At 37.9% G+C, this 20,788-nt stretch overlaps 2 protein-coding genes across 14 annotated transcripts in view; both read left to right on the top strand.

Moving 5' to 3' along the window:
• Positions 1–9,686, top strand: part of OSBPL8 (oxysterol binding protein like 8) — a 157,190-nt gene extending 147,504 nt beyond the window's left edge. For 8 of the 13 annotated variants that reach the window (XM_023749747.1, XM_023749746.1, XM_023749744.1 and 5 more), the window contains 6 exons: positions 370–506; positions 2,715–2,900; positions 3,247–3,334; positions 4,177–4,282; positions 6,484–6,586; positions 9,274–9,406. In XM_023749747.1, coding sequence (XP_023605515.1) covers positions 370–506; positions 2,715–2,900; positions 3,247–3,334; positions 4,177–4,282; positions 6,484–6,586; positions 9,274–9,406 — 753 coding nt within the window. Of the gene's footprint in view, positions 1–369; positions 507–2,714; positions 2,901–3,246; positions 3,335–4,176; positions 4,283–6,483; positions 6,587–9,273 lie in introns of all 13 variants that reach the window. The other 5 variants (XM_023749748.1, XM_023749742.1, XM_023749752.1 and 2 more) reach the window with 2 other exon arrangements.
• Positions 9,687–15,676: 5,990 nt separating this feature from the next.
• Positions 15,677–19,246, top strand: BBS10 (Bardet-Biedl syndrome 10). The gene is made up of 2 exons (XM_006083946.3): positions 15,677–15,872; positions 16,258–19,246. Exons 1-2 carry the CDS (start codon positions 15,688–15,690, stop codon positions 18,236–18,238), a joined length of 2,166 nt encoding a protein of 721 aa, XP_006084008.3. The 5' UTR covers positions 15,677–15,687; the 3' UTR covers positions 18,239–19,246.
• Positions 19,247–20,788: the final 1,542 nt, after the last annotated feature.

Raw genomic sequence — 20,788 nt, 5'->3', positions numbered from 1 at the left:
AAATAGTCATCTCCTTGTAGCTGTAGCAAACACTATGATCCACTGTGGCAATTCGGAGATGGTTGGTGAGGCTTTGCATATATTTGTTTGAAATTTGCTTATTAAGTAAAACTTGTGAAATCTCATGAACTTCCTGTGTATTCAATCAGATTTTAAAATTCTAGTATTACATATTTAACCTTGGTGTTTTTCTAAAAATGAGGAAAGATTTGGGGTTTTTAGAAAAATGGTAGTTATATTTGTTTTTAAAATGTGTTTAACTGTGGGATTAAGTATCAGTACGTATTATTATTACATTACTATATTGTATAATCTCCTTTTTAAGTAAAGATAATTCTCCACATTAATGTTTCAATTCTTTAAATACAGGATAGTGAAGTTTTTATTAATGACAAAAAGACTGATAATTCAGAGGTTTTCTGGAATCCAACACCAGACATTAAGCAATGGAGATTAATAAGACACACTGTAAAATTTGAAGAGCAGGGAGACTTTGAATCAGAGAAGTAAGTATACCATTTTTCAGCTAATTTCATGATGATAAAGAGTATATTTTTAATCCCTTAAAAGTGTAGTCATTTTTCTCTGCCTTCAATTATATTTTAATTCAGCAAAATAGTTTAACATTTGTGGGATGTGTCAGGATTCTGTTGTAGTTTATGTGAATGTCAAATAAAAGAACTTCTAGGTTTTTTTGCATACAATTATGGCACTAATTAATGATTCTTTGGCAGCTGTTTTCTGACCTGGGTAGGGCATTTCGAACTCTAGGTGAAGGATATGGCACAAAATCTACTTTTGTTTCATTTTTTAAAAATAGATGAATACTGCCATTGCATGTGCAGACTTGCATTAGTTGGGTAATAATTAAGGCCATAGTTTCTGCTCTTAAAGTCATGAAATTCTTGATAGCTAGATCTGTAATCTTTTAAACCAAATATATTATATACACATTATCCAATTTTATTCTTACTATATTTCTTTTTTTTTATTATAGTTTTATTGATTTCAGAGAGGAAGGGAGAGGGAGACAGAGATAGAAACATCAATGATGAGAGAGAATCATTGATCGGCTGCCTCCTGCATTCCCCACACTGGGGATCAAGCCCGAAACCCAGGCATGTGCCCTGATTGGGAATTGAACCGTGAACTCCTGCTCAACCACTGAGCCCAGCTGGGCCTTACTACAGTATATTTCTTTGTGTTAGAAGTGGGTGTTTGTGTAAAAGACACTATACTGAGTACTTGATACACATTATGCAGTTTAGTAAACTCAAATGCGTTATCATACTCTCTAAATGATTCAAGTGTTTGTGTACTTTCCTTCTACACTTAAAATTGAGGTTGTCAAAGATGGAATAATATGTATGCACAAGTCCTAAAATTCTGTTTCAGCTATAACCACATGATGCTCTTCATTTAGAATGAAGTTTTGCCAAGGCATACAATAATTTTTGAGGTGAGAACATAATTTAACATATTTTAAAGATGAAGAAAACCAGTCTGAGGCAGTGTAAGTAACTTTAAGTTCATATCCAAGAAGTGATCTAGGATTCAACCCAAGTCTAATTCCAAAGCCTTTGTTCTTTCAGTCCCAACATACTGTTTTCCCAGATTAGTGGAATATAGATACTATATTTTTATTTTTCTGACATAAAACTAAACTTTAGTAGGGGGAAAAATTTTATCTCAGTAGTCTTTTCTGGTAAATCAATGGTTCTCAACACTGGCTGCACATTAAAATCACCTGGGAAACATTAAAAAAAAATACTTGTGCCCTAGCCAGTTTGGGTCAGTGGATAGAGCATTGGCCTGTGGACTGAAGGGTCCCAGATTCGATTCTAGTCAAGGGCACATGCCTGGGTTGTGGGCTCGATCCCCAGTGAGGGGCGTGCAGGAGGCAGCCGATCAATGATTCTCATCATTGATGTTTCTGTCTCTCTCTCCCTCTCCCTTTCTCTCTGAAAGCAATAAAAATTTATTAAAAAATATAAAAATACTTGGGCCCATTCCCAGATTCCTCTCATCTTGGGTCAGTACCATTCATTGCCATATGTTTAAGAGTCCAGTCCTAGATGGTTTGGCTGCGTCGGGCCTGTGGAGTGAAAGGTCCTAGGTCAGTGATGGCAAACCTATGACGCGTGTCAGAGGTGACACGCGAACTCATTTTTTTGGTTGATTTTTCTTTGTTAAATGGCATTTAAATATATAAAATAAATATCAAAAATATAAATCTTTGTTTTACTATGGTTGCAAATATCAAAAAATTTCTATATGTGACACAGCACCAGAGTTAAGTTAGAGCTCAAAAGGTTTGCCATCACTGTCCTAGGTTCAATTCCGGCCAAGGGCACATGCCTGGATTGTGGGCTCGATCCCCAGTGGGGGTCGTGCCGGAGGCAGCTGATCAATGATTATCTGTCATCATTGATGTTTCTATCTCTCTCCCTTCCTCTCTGAAATCAATAAAAATATATTTTAAAAAAAGAGTCCATGTTAATAAATTTCTATTGCCAAGAAAAAAAATTAGTTTCCACTGCTGCTCTACTCAAGGACCGCTTTTTATATCTGCACTCATTTCTAAGCATCTTAGTAGAAGCTTTGTCAAAGACAAAAGCACACAGGGGTATCATTTTCTTTAAAGGGGATTTAAACCTGTTCAATGTAGATTTGATTTTCTGTTGCTTTTTATACTATTTTTGTACATGTATTAGACTTTGGCAGCAAGTAACTCGAGCCATAAATGCAAAAGACCAAACAGAAGCTACTCAAGAGAAGTATGTTTTAGAGGAAGCTCAAAGACAATCTGCCAGAGATCGGAAAACAAAAAATGAAGAGTGGACTTGCAAGTTATTTGAACTTGAGCCACTCACAGGAGAATGGCATTACAAGTTTGCAGAGTAAGTAATTATCAGCATAATTTGTTGCCTTTATTTCTAGAATTTTTGTTAGTTTTTTATTAAGCCATATATATGTGTGTGTGTGTGTGTGTGTGTGTGTATAATGTATAATGTGTGTGAGTGTGTGTAAATTAATGTGAGATTTAAACTTATTCTATTTATTATAAATTTGAATCCATGATAATTGTTAGTCTATAAAATAAGCTGAGGATCAGAAAATTAGATATGACATATCTTAATTTTACTGCTAGGTTTATAATTACTAAAGAAAATCTAATCTAAACTTTGAAAATGTTAAGTGTTTTATTTAATCATTAAACAAATGGTGTTTTTATTGCTTATGTAGTACTCGACCATGGGACCCACTTAATGATATGATACAGTTCGAAAAAGATGGTGTTATCCAGACCAAAGTGAAACATCGCACTCCAATGGTATGTAATAAAAAAAGTATCTAGATCTGCTAGGCATAAAAAATGTTTTAAATCCTTACTAGGTTCTTTGACCACCAACATTTAAAATTTAGTTTCAGAATGATATCATTTATTATAAGATGCTTTCTACATTAATCAGATACTATTAGTAAATAATTTTATTGGAAACACATCATTCAGTGGAAATGTTTATAATTTTGGGAACAAGATAAGTATGATTAAAAAGAACACTATTATTTAACATTCAACTAGAGGTACTAACTGGTGCAGTTAGAAAAGTGGTGGATCTATATTTATATTTGTGTTTGTATTAAAATGTCTCTTAAAGGATATACAAATAGCAGTGACTATCTATTTGGGGGGGGTGGGGGGAGAAGACAATGTATAGGGATCAGGAGTGGGAGAGGAACTCTTCGTTGTATATCTTTTATGCTTTTTGATATTTGTGCCAAATTAATATTTCCTATTAAAATGAAATAAAATAGCCCTTGGCCAGGTAGCTCAGTTGGTTGGAGCATTGTCCCTACACCACAAAGTTGTGGGTTCAATCCCCAGTAAGGGTATGTACAGGAAGCAGGCAACCAATTGATGTTTCCCTCTCACATTAATATCTCTCTCTCTCTCTCTCTCTCTCTCTCTCTCTCTCCCCTCTCTAAAATCAATAAACATATCCTTACTTGAGGATTAAAAAAGTAAATAAAATAATTTGTTAAGTTTTAATTAGACTATATCACCTTTGTTTTTATGTCTAAGTATTGTGCCATTGAACAGATAGTTTCAACAGTTGTACATTGGTCTTTAAAATTCAATGCAAATTCACATAATAGCATGTTTGTTTTCAGGTTAGTGTCCCGAAAATGAAACATAAGCCAACCAGACAACAGAAGAAAGTGGCAAAAGGCTATTCATCTCCAGAACCTGATATCCAGGACTCATCTGGAAGTGAAGGTAAAAATATTTATTGCAGACTATTCACTATAGGAATCTAATTTTTTAAAAAAGATATTACTACACTATGTTTGATAGATGAAAATTTTTTATGTTAATTTAAGAAGATATGTAAAAGTTTTGGTGGGGGCAGGAATGGTGTGCCAAAAAAATGTTTTTAATCCCTATTTTAGATTATAGATAAATTTTAAGACCAGGCCACAGGTAAAGGCATGGGGTATGGAAAAAGGGGGAAGCGTGCAAATCAAGAACCACACTGTAGTGTTGCTCTTATGCCTGGTTAAGCTTCTGAAAAATTGTTGATGGCTTCCTAGATTCAATTCAGGAAGCATTTTTGAGCTTTGAGCTTAGTTCCATGCTTTAAAAAGTTTTTCATTCTCTAAATAAATTGTTGTAGTTATAGAAGTCAAGTAAATATATAGCTATACTAAAATTATGGGCTAAATTAACTAGTGTGCCATTCTTGTTCAAATCAGATGTGTAAACTGTGTTGAACTACACAGAGTTATAATCAAGAAAGGATTAAAGTAATGTCTGAGACACTATGAGAACAGGTTTTTTTGTTTTTTGGTTTTTTTTTAATATATATTTTTATTGATTTTAGAGAGGAAGGGAGAGGGAGAGAGATAGAAACATCAATGATGAGAGAGAATCATTGATTGGCTGCCTCCTGCACGACCCCTACTGGGGATCGAGCCTGCAACCCAGGCATGTGCCCTTGGCCAGAATCGAACCTGGGACCCTTCAGTCCGCAGGCTGACGCTCTATCCATTGAGCCAAACCAGCTAGGGCGAGAACAGGTTTTTTAAAGGCATAGTCTTTAATCTCACACTAAACTGGGGAGCTCATTTTTATAGAGGTAACACTTGAGGTGAATAAATGATAAATACCAGGAAAGTAGTAGAAGAAAAATAGTTAAGAGTTGAAAGGTAGTTGAATTCAGTTTGGGGAAATGTTCTTAGAGGAACTCTGATGAATTTATAATGAATTATAATATAAGCTTGAGAAATGCAGGTAGGGAACAAGCTACTGGAATAACGAGGAATAGACTGAATAAAGGTTTAAAAGCAGGAATTGCATGGTACCCATGTGCTAGAGGGAGTGTTTGATACACTGTTGTTCCCATTTTAGAGAAAAGGAAACTAAGATACAGGTTAATCTGCCCAAGGACATATATCATCCCATAAGACAGTATATATGTTATGTAAGCAGATATTTTGGCTCCTTAATTTACTCTCTTCTCTTATCCCTCCACTATATTACCTATAATGTATCAGCTGTCATTTATTGAGTACTTAAAGTGTACCAAACTGGATGTTAAACACACATTACTACTATGAAATTTGGGTGTTAATTATACCTATTTTACAAATGAGAAAGCTGAGACCTGGAGAGAGGTTAAGATCTGAACAAAAATGGAAAGGAAGGAATAGATACATTCGGGGAATTAGAAAAAAAACAAAACACCAGTACAGTTTGCTGGTTGATAATAAAAGTGTATAGAAGTATCAAAACCAATTGAAAAAGTTTTTTTTTTTTTTAATATATTTTATTGATTTTTTACAGAGAGGAAGGGAGAGAGATAGAGAGTTAGAAACATCGATGAGAGAGAAACATCGATCAGCTGCCTCCTGCACACCTCCTACTGGGGATGTGCCCGCAACCCAGGTACATGCCCTTGACCGGAATCGAACCTGGGACCTTTCAGTCCGCAGGCCAACGCTCTATCCACTGAGCCAAACCGGTTTCGGCAATTGAAAAAGTTTAAAGTTTGGGTGACTAGGGGAATAAAGATAGCATTAACAACTAATATAAAATTGAAAAAGGGGCTCAAAAAGCTGACTTCCTCAGATGAAGGCAAATGGGCAAAGAGATAGAAGAGAGTAATACCTTCCCAAGTTAATATATGTATTTATTGAGCTATTTTTGTCTGTTTTAATTAGTTAAAAAATAAAACTGATACCATCCAAAACTACTACTTTGTGGTTACTTTAAATATATCTGTAGTGTTCTAGTTTTGGAATGATATGATTAAAACTTCAAAAATGCAGAGTATTTGTATTATTATGTTAATCTCTAAACCATAAAAATGGTGCCTGGGAAAATTTTTATTATATCAGAATCATTAAGCTACAATGTAGATTGTTTATAATTAAATATGTTCACTATTTTCACCATGTTTATTCTAAATATCCTTTTAGCTCAACCAGTAAAACCAAGTACAAGAAGAAAGAAAGGAATAGACTTGGGAGACATTCAGAATTCCATTGAATCCATAAAACAAGCACAGGAAGAAATTAAAAGGTAATACATGCTGACTATTCATTTGAGTCCAGAGGTGTAGTTTAGAATCCTGTTACATAGGAAATCATAGGCCAATATTTTGCAAATCATTTACATTTTTAATATCATTACTAAACTAAAATAGAGCCTTGGCTTCTGTCACCTGATGACTGAAATGCATGAAAATCTTTCAGCACTAAAATATTGGGGAAGATGTTGAGATTGCTTTTTCTCATCTCTGAGCATGAAATTGGAATCTCTTGATCTTATTGCTGTAGCATACTAAGAATGCAGCTGACCTGGATGTGGAAGTGGGTGATTTCTGAGAAAGGCCATTAACAAAGGCTTCTGCAGTCTCCTTTGTTCATGGCTAATATTTAATTGCAATGCACCAGTTGAAATATTGAATTACTTTCACATGTGGATAAAGAGCCACTACCCTGAGACCTTCATGTGCCCCACTGGCAGTCCCAGACCTTTTCCCCACACACCTCCCAGATCCAGCAACTAAAAGTCATTCACACCTACACAGGTTCCTTGGAGGGAAAAGGAACTTACACTGCTCCTTGCTAAAGCTAGCATGAGTTCAGATCAATTGTCTCCCATTGCTGTATCAGATGTTAATTTTTTTTAATACTAGCCAACCTGCTTTTGTATATTCAGTACTTAGCACTAGATGTTCTGGAAGATTTTTTTCAAAGATATTTTCTCTTTTCATAGTGATCTTATAACTCATATTTAGTTGCTATTTTCATCCACAGCCTCATCTCCTGCCATTCCCCTACCCCGTGGTCGGCAAACTGCAGCTCACGAGCCACATGCGGCTCTTTGGCCCCTTGAGTCTGGCTCTTCCACAAAATACCACATGCGGGCGCGCACATACAGTGCGAGTGAAACTTCGTGGCCCATGCGCAGAAGTCGGTGTTTTGTGGAAGAGCCACACTCAAGGAGCCAAAGAGCCGCATGTGGCTCGCGAGCCGTAGTTTGCCAAGCCGCAGTCTGCCGACCACTGCCCTACACCAAGCATGTCAAACTCAAAGGCTAACACAGGCCAAATAAACAAGGTTTAAGTTTATGTGGGCCACAAAAAAACAAAAGCTTCAATTTTTATCGAAGCGTAGGTTTATTTTGATAGAGACATGCTGAATACAAGGGCTGAAATAAATGAGTAATTGTTAGCATAAAATAATAGAACATTTTAATAAAAATTAATATTTTTTTCTTGAGCATTAATTTACCAGACACTGAATAACTGCACAAATTAATAAGCATAACGCAAATAAACCTATTTTTCTTGTTCTCTGAAAGCGAAATATTTCCTGTTACGCACACCGAACAAGTCAATCCAAGACTAAATACGTGGCCATTGGCTGCTAAAATATTCGCTGCTGGTATTAGTGGAGAGAAATGGTGTGCCTGTGCATAAGGCGAGTAAGGGAAATGAATGCAACACAATTATAGTGATCAGTCATTAGTGAACGTTGTAGTTCATTTTTAATAATTATGTGTAACAGGATATTGTAAAAATTAAATTACGAAATTTTTATTAAAACGTTTCTTACATACCGTTATATTGGCTGGGCCGCAAAAACGTTCGTTGTGGGCCGTAAGTTTGACATGCTTGCACTACACCTATCCCATACTTAAGTCCTATGAATCTCCTCACATCTTCAGACTATACTCTTCTCTCGCATCTTTGGATTTTTGCCCACACTGAACCCACTTCTTAGATGGCCCTTCCTCCCACCCTGGCCATCAAAAAATCCCTGTTTATCCTTCAGAATATAACTCAAATGCCACCCTTTTTGTAACATGTCTCATCACTTACCTTCCCCTGTAGGGTTATTAATGCCTCCACTCAGCTTGTTTAGCTCTCTGTACATATTCCTTTGGAGCATGACTCTATCAAAATAAACCTACACTTTGATAAAAATTGAAGCTTTTGTATGTGTCTGTTTATCCCTGCTGGACCATGAGCTCCTCTAGAGCAGAGAGCCTGTTTTCTGCATCTTGGTATCATTGACCCTAACATAATGTGCTCACATTTTCTAATTTAATTATATTTATAAATTGAGTCTACTTTTTTGTTTTGCCTCCTTTTCTTTCTCTATAGTGGTAAGACACTTTAATAGAAGAAGTCAGAAAAAGAAAAGGTCTTCACTAATCAGCTCTTTTTAGCCAAAAGCAGTTAGGGTGGCATGAGGATATTTTAAACTCACTTCATAACTAAATTGACATTTTATTTTTATTTGCATATGAAATGTCCATAGAGCATTCTCTAAGTTATGAACGTCATGAAATCTGTTGCATTATTTTTTTCTGGGTAATTTAGGATTTTTCTTCAATTCCACCTCTGTCTTCCGAAAGTAAAGATAAAGAACCTTAGTGGGCCAACTAAGACGCAAAATTTTTGTTTTAAAGCCACTGTAATAACAGAGAAGGTGATATATTTCTACATCATCAAACTAATAATTATGTTTGATGCACAGCATTAAGTAATATATTTGGTACAATGTGGAATATAGATTTAGACAAGACCTAATAATAGCTCCACATAGCATAATCAGCTCCTTGTTCAGGCAGCAGTGATTGAGATAGTTACTTTTGTTACTGTAATTAAGTGCTCTGTGGCCATATATGAAATTATGAGTTCTGTGCTAACATTTTTCACAAATAATTTAAAAATTTACTGTTGCTTATTTTTGTAGAAATATTACGGCTCTTCGAAATCATTTAGTTTCAAGCGCACCTACCACGGATTATTTTTTGCAACAAAAAGACTACTTCATCATTTTCCTCCTGATTTTGCTTCAAGTTGTAATAAACTTCATGTTTAAATAGTTCTTTACAGTAAACTATTCAATGAACTGGAATGATCAGATTCGGCCTGGGATCAATGTTCAAGTTGGTTCAGTTTTATTAAAACATCGTTATATTTCTGAAACAAAACCTTAGAGATAAATGCAGAGGTGTTGATCTTTCATACCTTTTATTTTTAACCTGAAACAAGAGCTATTCTGTTTGGTTATTAAAGTGAGCTATGTGTTACGTGCCAGAACATTTCTAGTTTTTGTGAGAATGTGTTTACATGTGAGTATAATAAATCCACATGTATACACAACTGTGTCTTATGTATACCTGATAGTCTTTGTATTCTATAGTATGTTCTGAGATATAGCACTAATGGTCATAACAAAAATGTTATCAATATTATAAATATGTGTATTAACTCTTTTCTTCATAACAGGCACAAACTTTTATCAGTCAGGAATTACAAAATAGGAAATGATGGGATAATAAACATATTATAAATAGTTCAATACACTCTAGTGTTTAAAAAAATCATTTCCCAAAATAAAAATAAATTTTAAAAAATCATTTCCCAAGCACCTAGCTCAATAGTCTTAGACAAAGCAAGAAAAAGTGGTCAAAATTGATATATTGAGAGACACAAGGTGGCAACTTGCTTTTTTTAAAGTTTACACAAGATTATTTTTTTTTGCCCCCTCTAATTTAATATTTATAAAGGTACAAATGTACACAGGTGTATGTCAATATAAAAAAAAGGTATACAGCTACTTGGAGCTTTCTTACATCTATATAATACTACCTTAAGCACTTGCTGATAAAAGTGTGGTCAAAATTGGTTGCTGTCCTTTTTTCTTATTTTTGTTTTTTAATTCAATCTGATAACACAGGCCAAATTCTAGAGATGTTTATATGGCAGCGATTTTCAGCCTTTTTCATCTTATGGCACCCATAAACTAATTACTAAAATTCTGTAGCACACCAAAAAATAAATATTGTGCTGATCTGACAAAAAATAGATATAATTTTGATTCATTTACACTGGACAGCTGTTGTATTGGCTGTTGTCATTTTTTACTTGACAATCTAAGGAAAAAAAGATCAGTGCCCCTGAACAAATAGTCAGATATTGCATGTTTTAGAAATTCTTGCAGAAAAAAAAATTCTGTGGCACACCAGTGTGCCTGCCACAGCACACCAGTTGAAAATTGTAATTATAAGGCATATGAAATGCTGAAAATTCATGTTTTTTTCATTATGAAGAACTTATTTTAGCTTTCATTTAGACTGTAGTGTGCTCAGTGAATAAATAGGAGAAATTATAACCAACATTTTATTTTAAAAGCCGAATAAAAGAAAGATGCTTTGTATGGTGGCATTTATATGTACAATAAAATTAGTTTCTTTAAAATGTGCAATAAGTTGAGCATCTAAGAAGAGCATCAAGTTCTGAAGTTTAATTTTTTATTCTCCTTGGTTCTTAGTAACTTCATTCTGTTACAAAACCATAATTCTTCAAGATTCCTTTTGTTCAGGCTCAGACAAACTTTTCCTACTTTTCTTTTCAGGTTAATATTTTTACTTTATGTTTTTTACATAAATGTAGTCCTCAAAAGCCATTTTTACAAATGTAAATTAAGTGTAGGAACGTGTTCTAAGATATATCTTAGAAACCTGAAAATATCAATTTTGAAAATAAAGGCAGAATAATTGCTCTGGCTACATTTGCCTTTGGCTAAGAAGAGACTGTTAGACACTAGTAAAATTACAATCAGCTGTTTATTGCCATGATAAATATAAAATCAAAGAATGGTTGCTAAATTATGAAAATTGAAAATGATAAAAGGAGCCTGCTTTCCCCCTCCCCCTAACCATTATAGCTATCTTAAATATTCTAAAGTTTTATGAAGAGCCATTTCCTGTGTATTTTTGGCAAAAAAAATGTATTCCATATGTGCATGTGAAACATAGTTTAAATTGATTAAAACATAAATAAGATGTACCTATACCTAGTATAAGTATAGGTATAATGTGACTACACTAGAACAAGTGGGGGATTTTTGCTTGTATTTCATTCTTGTCGATACAATTTTTGTACTCTCTGTTACCAATGTTATGCTCAACTGCCTATTCACTGATATATATTTTGTAAATATTGTACAATTTGATCTTTTTTATGGTTTAAATTAGTATTAATTTATATTACATATAACTTAATTGGCTGATCACAAAGTCATTTCATCATTAAACCCTGAAAACTTAACATTTTTGTTGGTAACCCCCTTTTGGGGTTTTAGTCTTAGCTGCTTGTGGGTTATTTACATTTGGTCTAAATAGTGTTTATTTGTATAGGTATCTTCTAAGACTGGAAACATATTTATTTACTTTATTATTTTCCTTTAGGGCAGATGTTATGGGTTCTGATTACCCAACGAGTCAAAAACTATTTCATGAGAAAGCAGGGTTACTTATGACTGTTCCTTATACACTAAAAGCATATATCTAATCCAAAGGTCTTCTTATGCTTTTAGTTGTATGAGTTCCTTTCTGCAAACTGAACACAAAACTCAGGAATTGGTGGCTTAGTTTTAGATCAGTGCTTATACCAGGTTTAGTGTGTGAATCTTTTAAAACACAAAATTAACTTTGTAGTTAGCCATATATGTTACTGACTTTGAATGTGCTCTACCTGGAATTACTCTTCCTTCACACATGGATTCATAAAAATTGTGATTTACAGTTCTCAGTTGTCTGAGAACTTTATAATGATTTCTAGGATTTAAGATCTTATATCCTGTTTATTTTCATTTGATCAAAAATTTTATTTTTTCACATGAAAATTAAGGTGGTAATTGACATGTGCATTTCTATTTTGGTTGTTAAGTGTATTATACGTTCAGTTATTCACCATTTAATGAGGGGTAACTGGCCCAGGAAAAGACAATAAACAGGGCATGTGAAATAAGTAAGTTTCAGCAATAGATATTTACTGTATTTCATGTCAGTACTTTTTGTATCATTTATAAAGTGTAAACTTTGTCACCATTCCATTGAAAAAGTTGGCCTTGTAAAATACAACCCTCATTTAGTAGTATTCACGCTTTTGTGCCTTTAAGAAAATACTTTTACTCATTTTGTGTTACAGAACTATATAATATGATTCAAAGTGTTTATAGGCTTACGTGTCATTAAGGGTCATTTCTCTTTGTCACCTTATTTCCTTTTATATAGCTAAGTATATTTCAATGGTAATGCTGTACTTTTATAAGGGTTTGTCTATTTACCTATTTCAAATATATTCACTCTCAACATCATTGAAGTAGACTTGTGAGATTATTCTGAGTATTGTAAACAGTGCCTTTCTGATGGAATTCACACTGTTTTGGGTGTCAACTTGTGCCATAAATACACAAAATTCTGTGAAAGGCAGTTTTAACTTTTTGAAGAATATCTTAGTCAAATATTTAAGAAAATAAATGTTTAAAATTCCATTTTCCTAGTGTTTAGCATTTCTAGTGAGCAGTGAATATATTTTTGGGGTTTGTTTGACATAAGTTGATAATGACATTGCTGTTGAGCCATATATGATGCTCTAGATTATTTTGAATTATGCTAAATGTACAGAACTAAAATATTAAAATTAGCATTTATACCAAATTTTCCAATTTGAACCGATGGTGGGAGAGGACCCCACACAAATCACTAAGTTTACATTTCAACTTCTGATTACATGGAAAAAGAGATTCTTTAAAAATATATAATCTGCCGCTATTATGTAATTTGGTTTCATTTTGTTTACCTATAGTGTGAATTTAGTATATTTAATTTACTTTTTGTTACTCTTAATATAGCTTGTTTTGTTACAGTTTTTATTTGAAGACAGACTATTAAAATTGTATAGGACCAGTTATCTCCTTAATATGATTTACATAGTTAGAAGAGCCACAAGAACCCCATGACAAAATGAATGTGAATATACTTTCTAAAAAATTCAGAAAATTTTATCTTTCTGCATTTATCATGTAAAATTATTTTAGTATTATAATGTTGAAATTTATTTAAAGAAAAATGCCACAAGACATTTGAACTGATGAGCCACAGAATGTCAGTTGAAAATTTTTTCACTTTTTAGCATGCTAAATATACATCTAAGTTAAATATTCTGATTGATGGCCACTTATAAATTCACACTACCACTGGTCAGTTTGTATAACAGAATAAAAGTATGTTATCTGCAGTGTAAGTATAGCACACTGTCAAATTATTTTCCTTGAGGTGCATCGTAAATGTACAGATAGTCATAGGCTACTGTTTTGTAATGTATTACATTTCTAATCTATTATTCCTAACCTATTATGTGTGCAGAGACAAAGAATTGAATTTTTCTAATGATCTGTAAAATTATGCTAACTTCTACAAGTAGGCATTCTAAATAAAATTTTAAAAAAGCAAATTGTGATCAAATGACTTTGAATATAACACATTAAATTACTAGTCCTAATTTTTTAATTAAAAATTTTAATGGGTGTAGTTGTGAAGGATGGTGCAGGGTTTGGAAGGGATTTAACAGAATCCCTAATGCTTGCTTTACTTGGTACTTTATATTCATTTCTCTTTGAGTACTCATAATAACCTTAAGGTAAGTGGAAGTTAACCCGATTTTATAGAGGAAGAATCTGAGGCTCAGAGAAGTTAAATGATTCCAAAAGCTTCATAGAGTAAGGGTAATAACAAGCACAAGTTTGGATCCAAGTCTAACTGCAGCGTCCATTGCTTTTTCACTGCACTTAAAGAGAACTCTGCACCACTTTTAAATGTTTGGAATAATCCTCTGCTCTAATCTTAATATTGAGTAATGTAACCCCTTTGCGATGGGTAGAACCAGAAAAAAAACAACACAACTTACTATTAAAGAAGCATACACACAAAACCCATATGAAAAAGGTTTTTCCTCTTAAATCACTTTTATGTCTATAATATCAGATAAGTTCCAAGAAATGACTCTTCTCTGGTTTTCCTCATCCTCTTGCCCTCCCCTTCTTGCTCTCTCCTCAGGGTCCAGTGGCTTCTGGCTAATAGTCAGTTGGTTCTGTCTTGTTAATTGGGGGAAGGGAGGGAAGGGCTTATAGCTTTTGGAACACAGGAGTAAGGGGCAAGGAAAACAGCCCCTCACTGTTCGACCTCAATGAAAAAAATATACAAGATGCTTTTCTTACTGATAATTGGCCACACTCTGGGATGTCCTGTTATGCTATTACCCTAATCGATTCTTCTGCACCTTACAGAATATCCCTTTCTTGTAGATAGTAAGCCCATACAGGTGACATGTCACAGCAACTTGGTGGGTGAGCTCTTAGGTATAGACTGTTGAGTGCCTAGAATATGCTGGCACCATGCAAAAAGGCACTCTGTAAACACTGTCACCCTCCTCAAAACGTTGAGATTTTTCATATACATCCTATTCTCTCCATTTGTGTAAATCTGAGAGATTTTGGAGGCAGAAATACTTGCTGGCAGATAAATAGCAGAGCAAATCCCAGATCTAAACCTTAAGCCCATGCTCTTGACCACTTCATCTTTGAGTGTCTTAATACGTAAAACAGTATGTTCCTCTGCCTAACACTATGTTTTCCTTTCCTGCCGCTGGGCTGTACCCAGTAATGTTAGAGCACTGTGTGTTTAAAGCATCCCACTGACCACTAACCAATGTGGCCAAGTATTCACGTCACCTCTGCTAAAGTTCAACAAAATTACGGTGGCGGGCATGTCACAGTGATGCCCGAGTCCAGGAAGTGCGGGAAGGAGCCCTGCGCAAAGCAGAGAGCCTGCAGCTGTGACCCTACCCAGGCCCCCGCCCTCTATCCTGCAACCCCAAATCGCTTTCGTGAACGGAAGGAGAGCAGCTGGCGGATGTGGGTCCAGGGCAGAGGTTTTGCTGCGAAACCACGAGGAGCTTGGAACGAGCCGAGTCGGCCCCGCCGCGTCCCTCTCCTCCCTCCCAGGGGCTCCACTGACGCGCCGACGGCGGGAGCAAGGACGCGGGGAGGGGGGTTCACCCACCCAGCGCCCTGGGGAAGGGGAAGGGATCGCGGGTTCGGGGCTGGGCAGCCCCGGGAAGGCCACACGCTTCCTGATCATCGCGGGCTACTGGACCGCCGCGCAGCCGTCTGATGAGTGGGTGGAGGGACCGTCTCCTCGCCCCGCTTTCCGGCGTCCTCCCCGCCCTTTCCGCTTCCTGCCATGCCGCGCCCCCCCCCCTCCCCCCCAGGCTGCCCGGGGCTTCTGCCAACAGCCCGACCGCGACCCGCAGGGCTATGGCTGCCGAAGGGTCTGTGCAGGTGGCGTTGCAGGTCGCGCAGGCGCTGGAAACCATCGTGAGCGGCTGCGTGGGGCCCGAGGGCCGGCAGGTCCTGTGCACGAAGCCCACCGGCGAGGTGCTGCTCAGCCGGGACGGAGGCCGCCTCCTGGCGGCGCTTCACCTAGAGCATCCCCTGGCCAGGTACCCGCGTCCCCCGTCCGCCCGGAGCGCCCTCTGAGCGGTCGCCCAGGCCGCCTCCCGGCGCTCCGTGCCCCTGCGGCCGTGCTGCTGGAAAAAGCTGCCTTTGGGTGAGGCCATGTGTGCGCTGGGCTGGAGCGCTGCCCCGGCGAACACCGCACTGACACCAGATCTCACCAGCTCCTAACGTTCCTCACTCCCGCCGCAGCCGATCCCAGGCTCTAGGACTCCCAGTAACTTGGAGAAGGAAAAACTAAACCTAAGGGCATAGCAGAGGGACAGCATCCTCATTTTATGCCGACAGCTGTGAAAACGTGGTTTCAATTTGGTCTAGGTGTAGGAAGGCAGCCACTGAAAATCTGAGTTGCTTTATTTCTTTTTTGTGCAGGGTGATGGTGGCGTGTGTTTCCAGCCATCTAAGAAAAACAGGAGACGGTGCTAAGACATTCATTATCTTTCTTTGCCATTTGCTCAGAGGACTTCACGCAGCCACAGACAAAGAAAAAGATTCTTTGATTTCCAAACATAGTCACACTCACGGAAGGCATTGGAAAACTTGTTGTCGGTGGAAATTTATTTCCCAAGCTCTTCTAACGTTTCAGACACAAGTATTAGACCGTGTTGTGGACGAGTGTTTGAGTAGACACTTTCTGTCCATCTTTTCTTCCTCCACTAAAGGGAGGAGGTTGTGTAGGAGCTCTTTCCAGTTGCTCTTAGAAGCATACTTTGGTGGAAGAGTGGGAAGAAATAATCACAGCTTTATTTCACAGTTGATGTGCGACTACTTTTTCCAGTGTATGGCTTGTGAAAGTGGGTGTGAAGAGGTATCTGAGTTAGTGGATGACTGTTTCGTAGAGCTGAACATTGGTGTCACTGGCCTTCCTGTTTCAGATTCCAGGATCGTGGCTGGGCTTGTGCTTCACAGAGACTTTTCTGTGTACTGTCCAGCAGATGGTGACATAAGAATAGCATTCGTAACGGAAACCATTCAGCCTCTCTTTTCAACCTCTGGATCAGAGTTCATTCTAAATTCAGAGGCACAGTTTCAGACCTCTCAATTTTGGATTATGGAAAAGACAAAAGCAATCATGAAAAGCTTACAGAGTCAAAATGTAAAATTGCTCCTATCTAGTGTGAAACAACCAGACTTAGTTATTTATTATGCAGGGTTGAATGGCTTATCAGTGGTGGAATGTTTATCATCGGAAGAAATTTCTCTTATTCAGAGGATCATTGGTCTTTCTCCCTTTGTACTGCCACAAGCCTCTTCGCAGTATGAAATCTCCAGCACTGCTTTGGTGAAATTTTGTAAGCCCCTTATCCTTAGATCCAAAAGGTATGTTCATCTTGGCTTGATTAGCACATGTTCATTTATACCACACTGTATGGTTCTTTGTGGACCGGTGCAGGGTCTTGTTGAACAACATGAGGGTGCTTTACATGGAGCGTTTAAAATGCTTCGGCAGTTATTTAAAGACCTTGATCTGAGTTACACGACACAAACCAGTGGCCAAAATTATACATCAAGTCCTCTTATTTATAAGAATAGGGAAAGTAATCAGTTGCCAGAAATTGTTAGTGGCTCAATACAAAGGCCACCTCAGGGCACAGTTGAAAAGAACGAAGGTGAACTGGCAAAAACTCACACATATTTAAAAGTACATTCAAATTTGGTAGTTCCAAGTGTAGGATCAGAAACATGTATTTCTTGTTCAACACCAAAAGTGACACCAGCAGATATACACCAGACAGATGAAACACGGAGATGTTTATCTGCGAACAAAACCAGGATAATTGATGACCGTGATTCGTTTATTGAGAGTGATCCTACTACTGAGTCAACAGAAGAAAACACTAGAGTAGAAGCTTCTTATGAAAATTTATCGATCACGAAAATGGCTGGAAAGGGAAGTCTGTTACCAGTGAGATGTAAGCTACTGGAGATGCGTGCTTCCCGGAGCTACTCTTTCTCATCTATACCAGCAGGTTGTGTTTTGCCAGTGGGTGGTAATTTTGAGATCTTGTTACATTACTATCTTCTCAACTATGTCAAAAAATGCCAGCAATCTGAAGCAACCATGGTTGGTATGATAATAGCTAACGCACTTTTAGGCATTCCCAGAATCCTGTATAAATCTAAGAAAGGAAATCAGAGCTTTCCACTTGTATATGTAAGAGCTCTCCAAGCACTGCAAACCAACCAACCCATGGGAAGCAGTCAGACAGGTTTGGAATCAGTATCTGGTAAATACCAGTTACTAACTTCAGTTCTTCAGTGTTTGGCAAAAATTTTAACCATTGATTTGGTAATCAGTATTAAGAGACAGCCTCAGGAAATTTATGATCAAGAGTCAGAAGAAGAGCTATGAAGTTGGAAAGTCTTTATTAAAAAACAGTTATAATCCAAATCAAGCCATAAAGCAAAGCAGGCATATGACTATTGATTCTCAAGTCAGTTCAGTCTAGGTAGGAAAACAGCATGATTTAAAAAGTCTTTCGAGGAAGTACACTAAGAGGCCAGCAGACATTCAGACAGAAATATTAGATTGTTATGGAACAATTCTGAGGATAAAGCCTCCTGGCTGAGGGAAGCTAAGACCTGACTAAGTGTGTTCCTCCCCCCCACACAGACACCTCTTAATGTCCCTGTGTTTCATCTCTGTGTCAGTTTGTGTGTTTAAGGGAGGGGGTTTCATTAGAGCGCCTTTTCACTCTCCATCTCTGTTCCCTCGCTTGTCTGTATTTAGTTCATAGAATCATTTAATCTCAGATCTGGATGAGGTCTTCAAATGCCATCCTATTTTAATTGTTTATATTATTTACTTCATTTAAAATAATTACTCATGATTTCTAAAGCAATGAGTACAAAATCTCTATTCCTTTCTCAAAAAACATAAATCAAATTGGTTAGTACTTCCATATGGTCCCTTGTTTATTTCCATTGCATTGGAAAGCCTGGAGAGTGTCTGACCCTCCATACGCCATTGAAGATATGCTACTCAGAATAGGACTTTGTGCACTGTGAACTTATTTTCATTTTTGTAGTTAAGAGTTAATTCCAGAAAGGATATGAATTCATACTTTAACTTTTTCCTGGCCCCTAAGAGCTTGTAAAAATAATTAATGTTTTTGCTGGTTTTTTCTTGTACTTGGTGCATGGCCAGACTTTAGTAGTAACAAATAATTTAAGAATTACTTATTTCCTGAGTGAATTTTAAATGTTTTTATTTTATTTGAAAGGGTTATAAATGCAAGTAATGTGCATCTACCCTTGAATAAGACAGTGTCTTCTACTTTTAGTTCTCTGTAACACCCACGACAATACTGTTTATACCAAGTACTCAGAAGTGTTTGTTGAATAAAACTGTTATCTTTAATCTGTTCTCCTAAGTGCATATTTCCAATGTAGTAATTCAACAAATTCTTGATGAGGCTTACAATATGCAGGTGCTGAATAGACCCCGGCAAACAAATACTGTAGATATGGTTCCTGCCTTCACGCACCTTTCCTCAACGGTGAATGGGTAGATAGTGACACTACTTGGATTGGGATTAAATTTAGGAAAACTGACTTTTAAAAATTTAATTACAGTTAAACTTGAAAAAGTGGAGACTAATAATGTATTTAGAAATTATACTCCAACATCTTATAATGCAATATCTCAGTCTTTTACAATAAATATAAATCCTACCTAATAATAGACAAACATGGTAATTAACCGTACCTTCGCCACGCCTCCCATTGGCTAATCAGCATGATATGTAAATTAACCGCCAACCAAGATGGCGGCCGGCAGCCACACAGCTGAAGCGAGCAGGAGGCTTGCTTGCTCCAGTGATGGAGGAAGCCAAGGTTCCCCACCTGCCGCGGCCCGGCTCTGAGCTCCGAAAGCAACAAAGTTTCAATTATAGAAGCTAAACAAACTCCAGATACCTGCTTTCAGCAGGCCGTGGCCACGGAGCTGGAGCCGGCTCTTAGCTCCAGTGACGGCAACAAAGTTTCCATTATAGAAGGTAAATAAATCCCAGAATAAAAAAGAAAAAAAGGAGAGGCTGGGAGCTTCAGTCGCCGGCCAGCCTGAAAACGGCCCTCAGTCCCTCACCCAGACTGGCCAGGCACCCCAGTGGGGACCCCCACCCTGAAGGGGGTGTGACCAGCTACAAACAGCCATCAGCCCCTCATCCAGGCTGGCCAGGCACCCAAGCGGGACCCCCACCCTGATCTGGGACACCCTTCAGGGCAAACCAGCCGGCCCCCAACTGTGCACCAGGCCTCTATCCTATATAGTAAAAGGGTAATATGCAAACTGACCCTAACAGAAGAACGACTGGGAATGACTGGTCACTATGACACACACTGACCACCAGGGGGCAGACGCTCAATGCAGGTGCTGCCCTCTGGTGGTCAGTGCGCTCCCACATGGGGGAGCTCTGCTCAGCCACAAGCCAGGCTGATGGCTGCCAGTACAGCGGTGGTGGTGGGAGCCTCTCATGCCTCCTCAGCAGCACTAAGGATGTCTGACTGCAGCTTAGGTCTGCTCCCCGCTGGCAAGTGGACATCCCCTGAGGGCTGCCGGGCTGCCAGAGGAATATCTGATTGCCAGCTTAGGCCCAATCCCCCGGAGAGCAGGCCTAAGCCGGCAGTTGGTCATCCCCCGAGGGGTCCCAGACTGCGAGAGGGCACAGGCCGGGCTGAGGGACCCCTCCCCCTGAGTGCAAAAATTTTTGTGCACTGGGCCTCTAGTCCTATATAATAAAGAGGTGATATGCAAATTGACCGTCATACCCTCGCAAAAGATGGCTGCCCCCATGTGATCACAAGATGGCGGGCAGGGGAGGGCAGTTGGGGGCGACCAGGCCGCCCCCTGTAATGGGCAGTTGGGGGTGACTGCGCCGCCAGGGGAGTGGTTAGGCATCGT

The sequence above is a fragment of the Myotis lucifugus genome, unplaced genomic scaffold (assembly GCF_000147115.1).
Source record: "Myotis lucifugus unplaced genomic scaffold, Myoluc2.0 scaffold_9, whole genome shotgun sequence".
Lineage (NCBI taxonomy): Eukaryota > Metazoa > Chordata > Mammalia > Chiroptera > Vespertilionidae > Myotis > Myotis lucifugus.
Note: the sequence above shows the minus strand (reverse complement) of the source record. Positions and strands in the feature narration are given on the sequence as shown.

Excerpts from the sequence above, each read along its gene's own strand:
- BBS10 (XM_006083946.3), top strand. The coding sequence starts at position 15,688 with ATGGCTGCCGAAGGGTCTGTGCAGGTGGCGTTGCAGGTCGCGCAGGCG. Across the intron at positions 15,873-16,257 it reads CTAGAGCATCCCCTGGCCAG|GGTGATGGTGGCGTGTGTTT; the intron begins GTACCCGCGTCC and ends TTTTTTGTGCAG.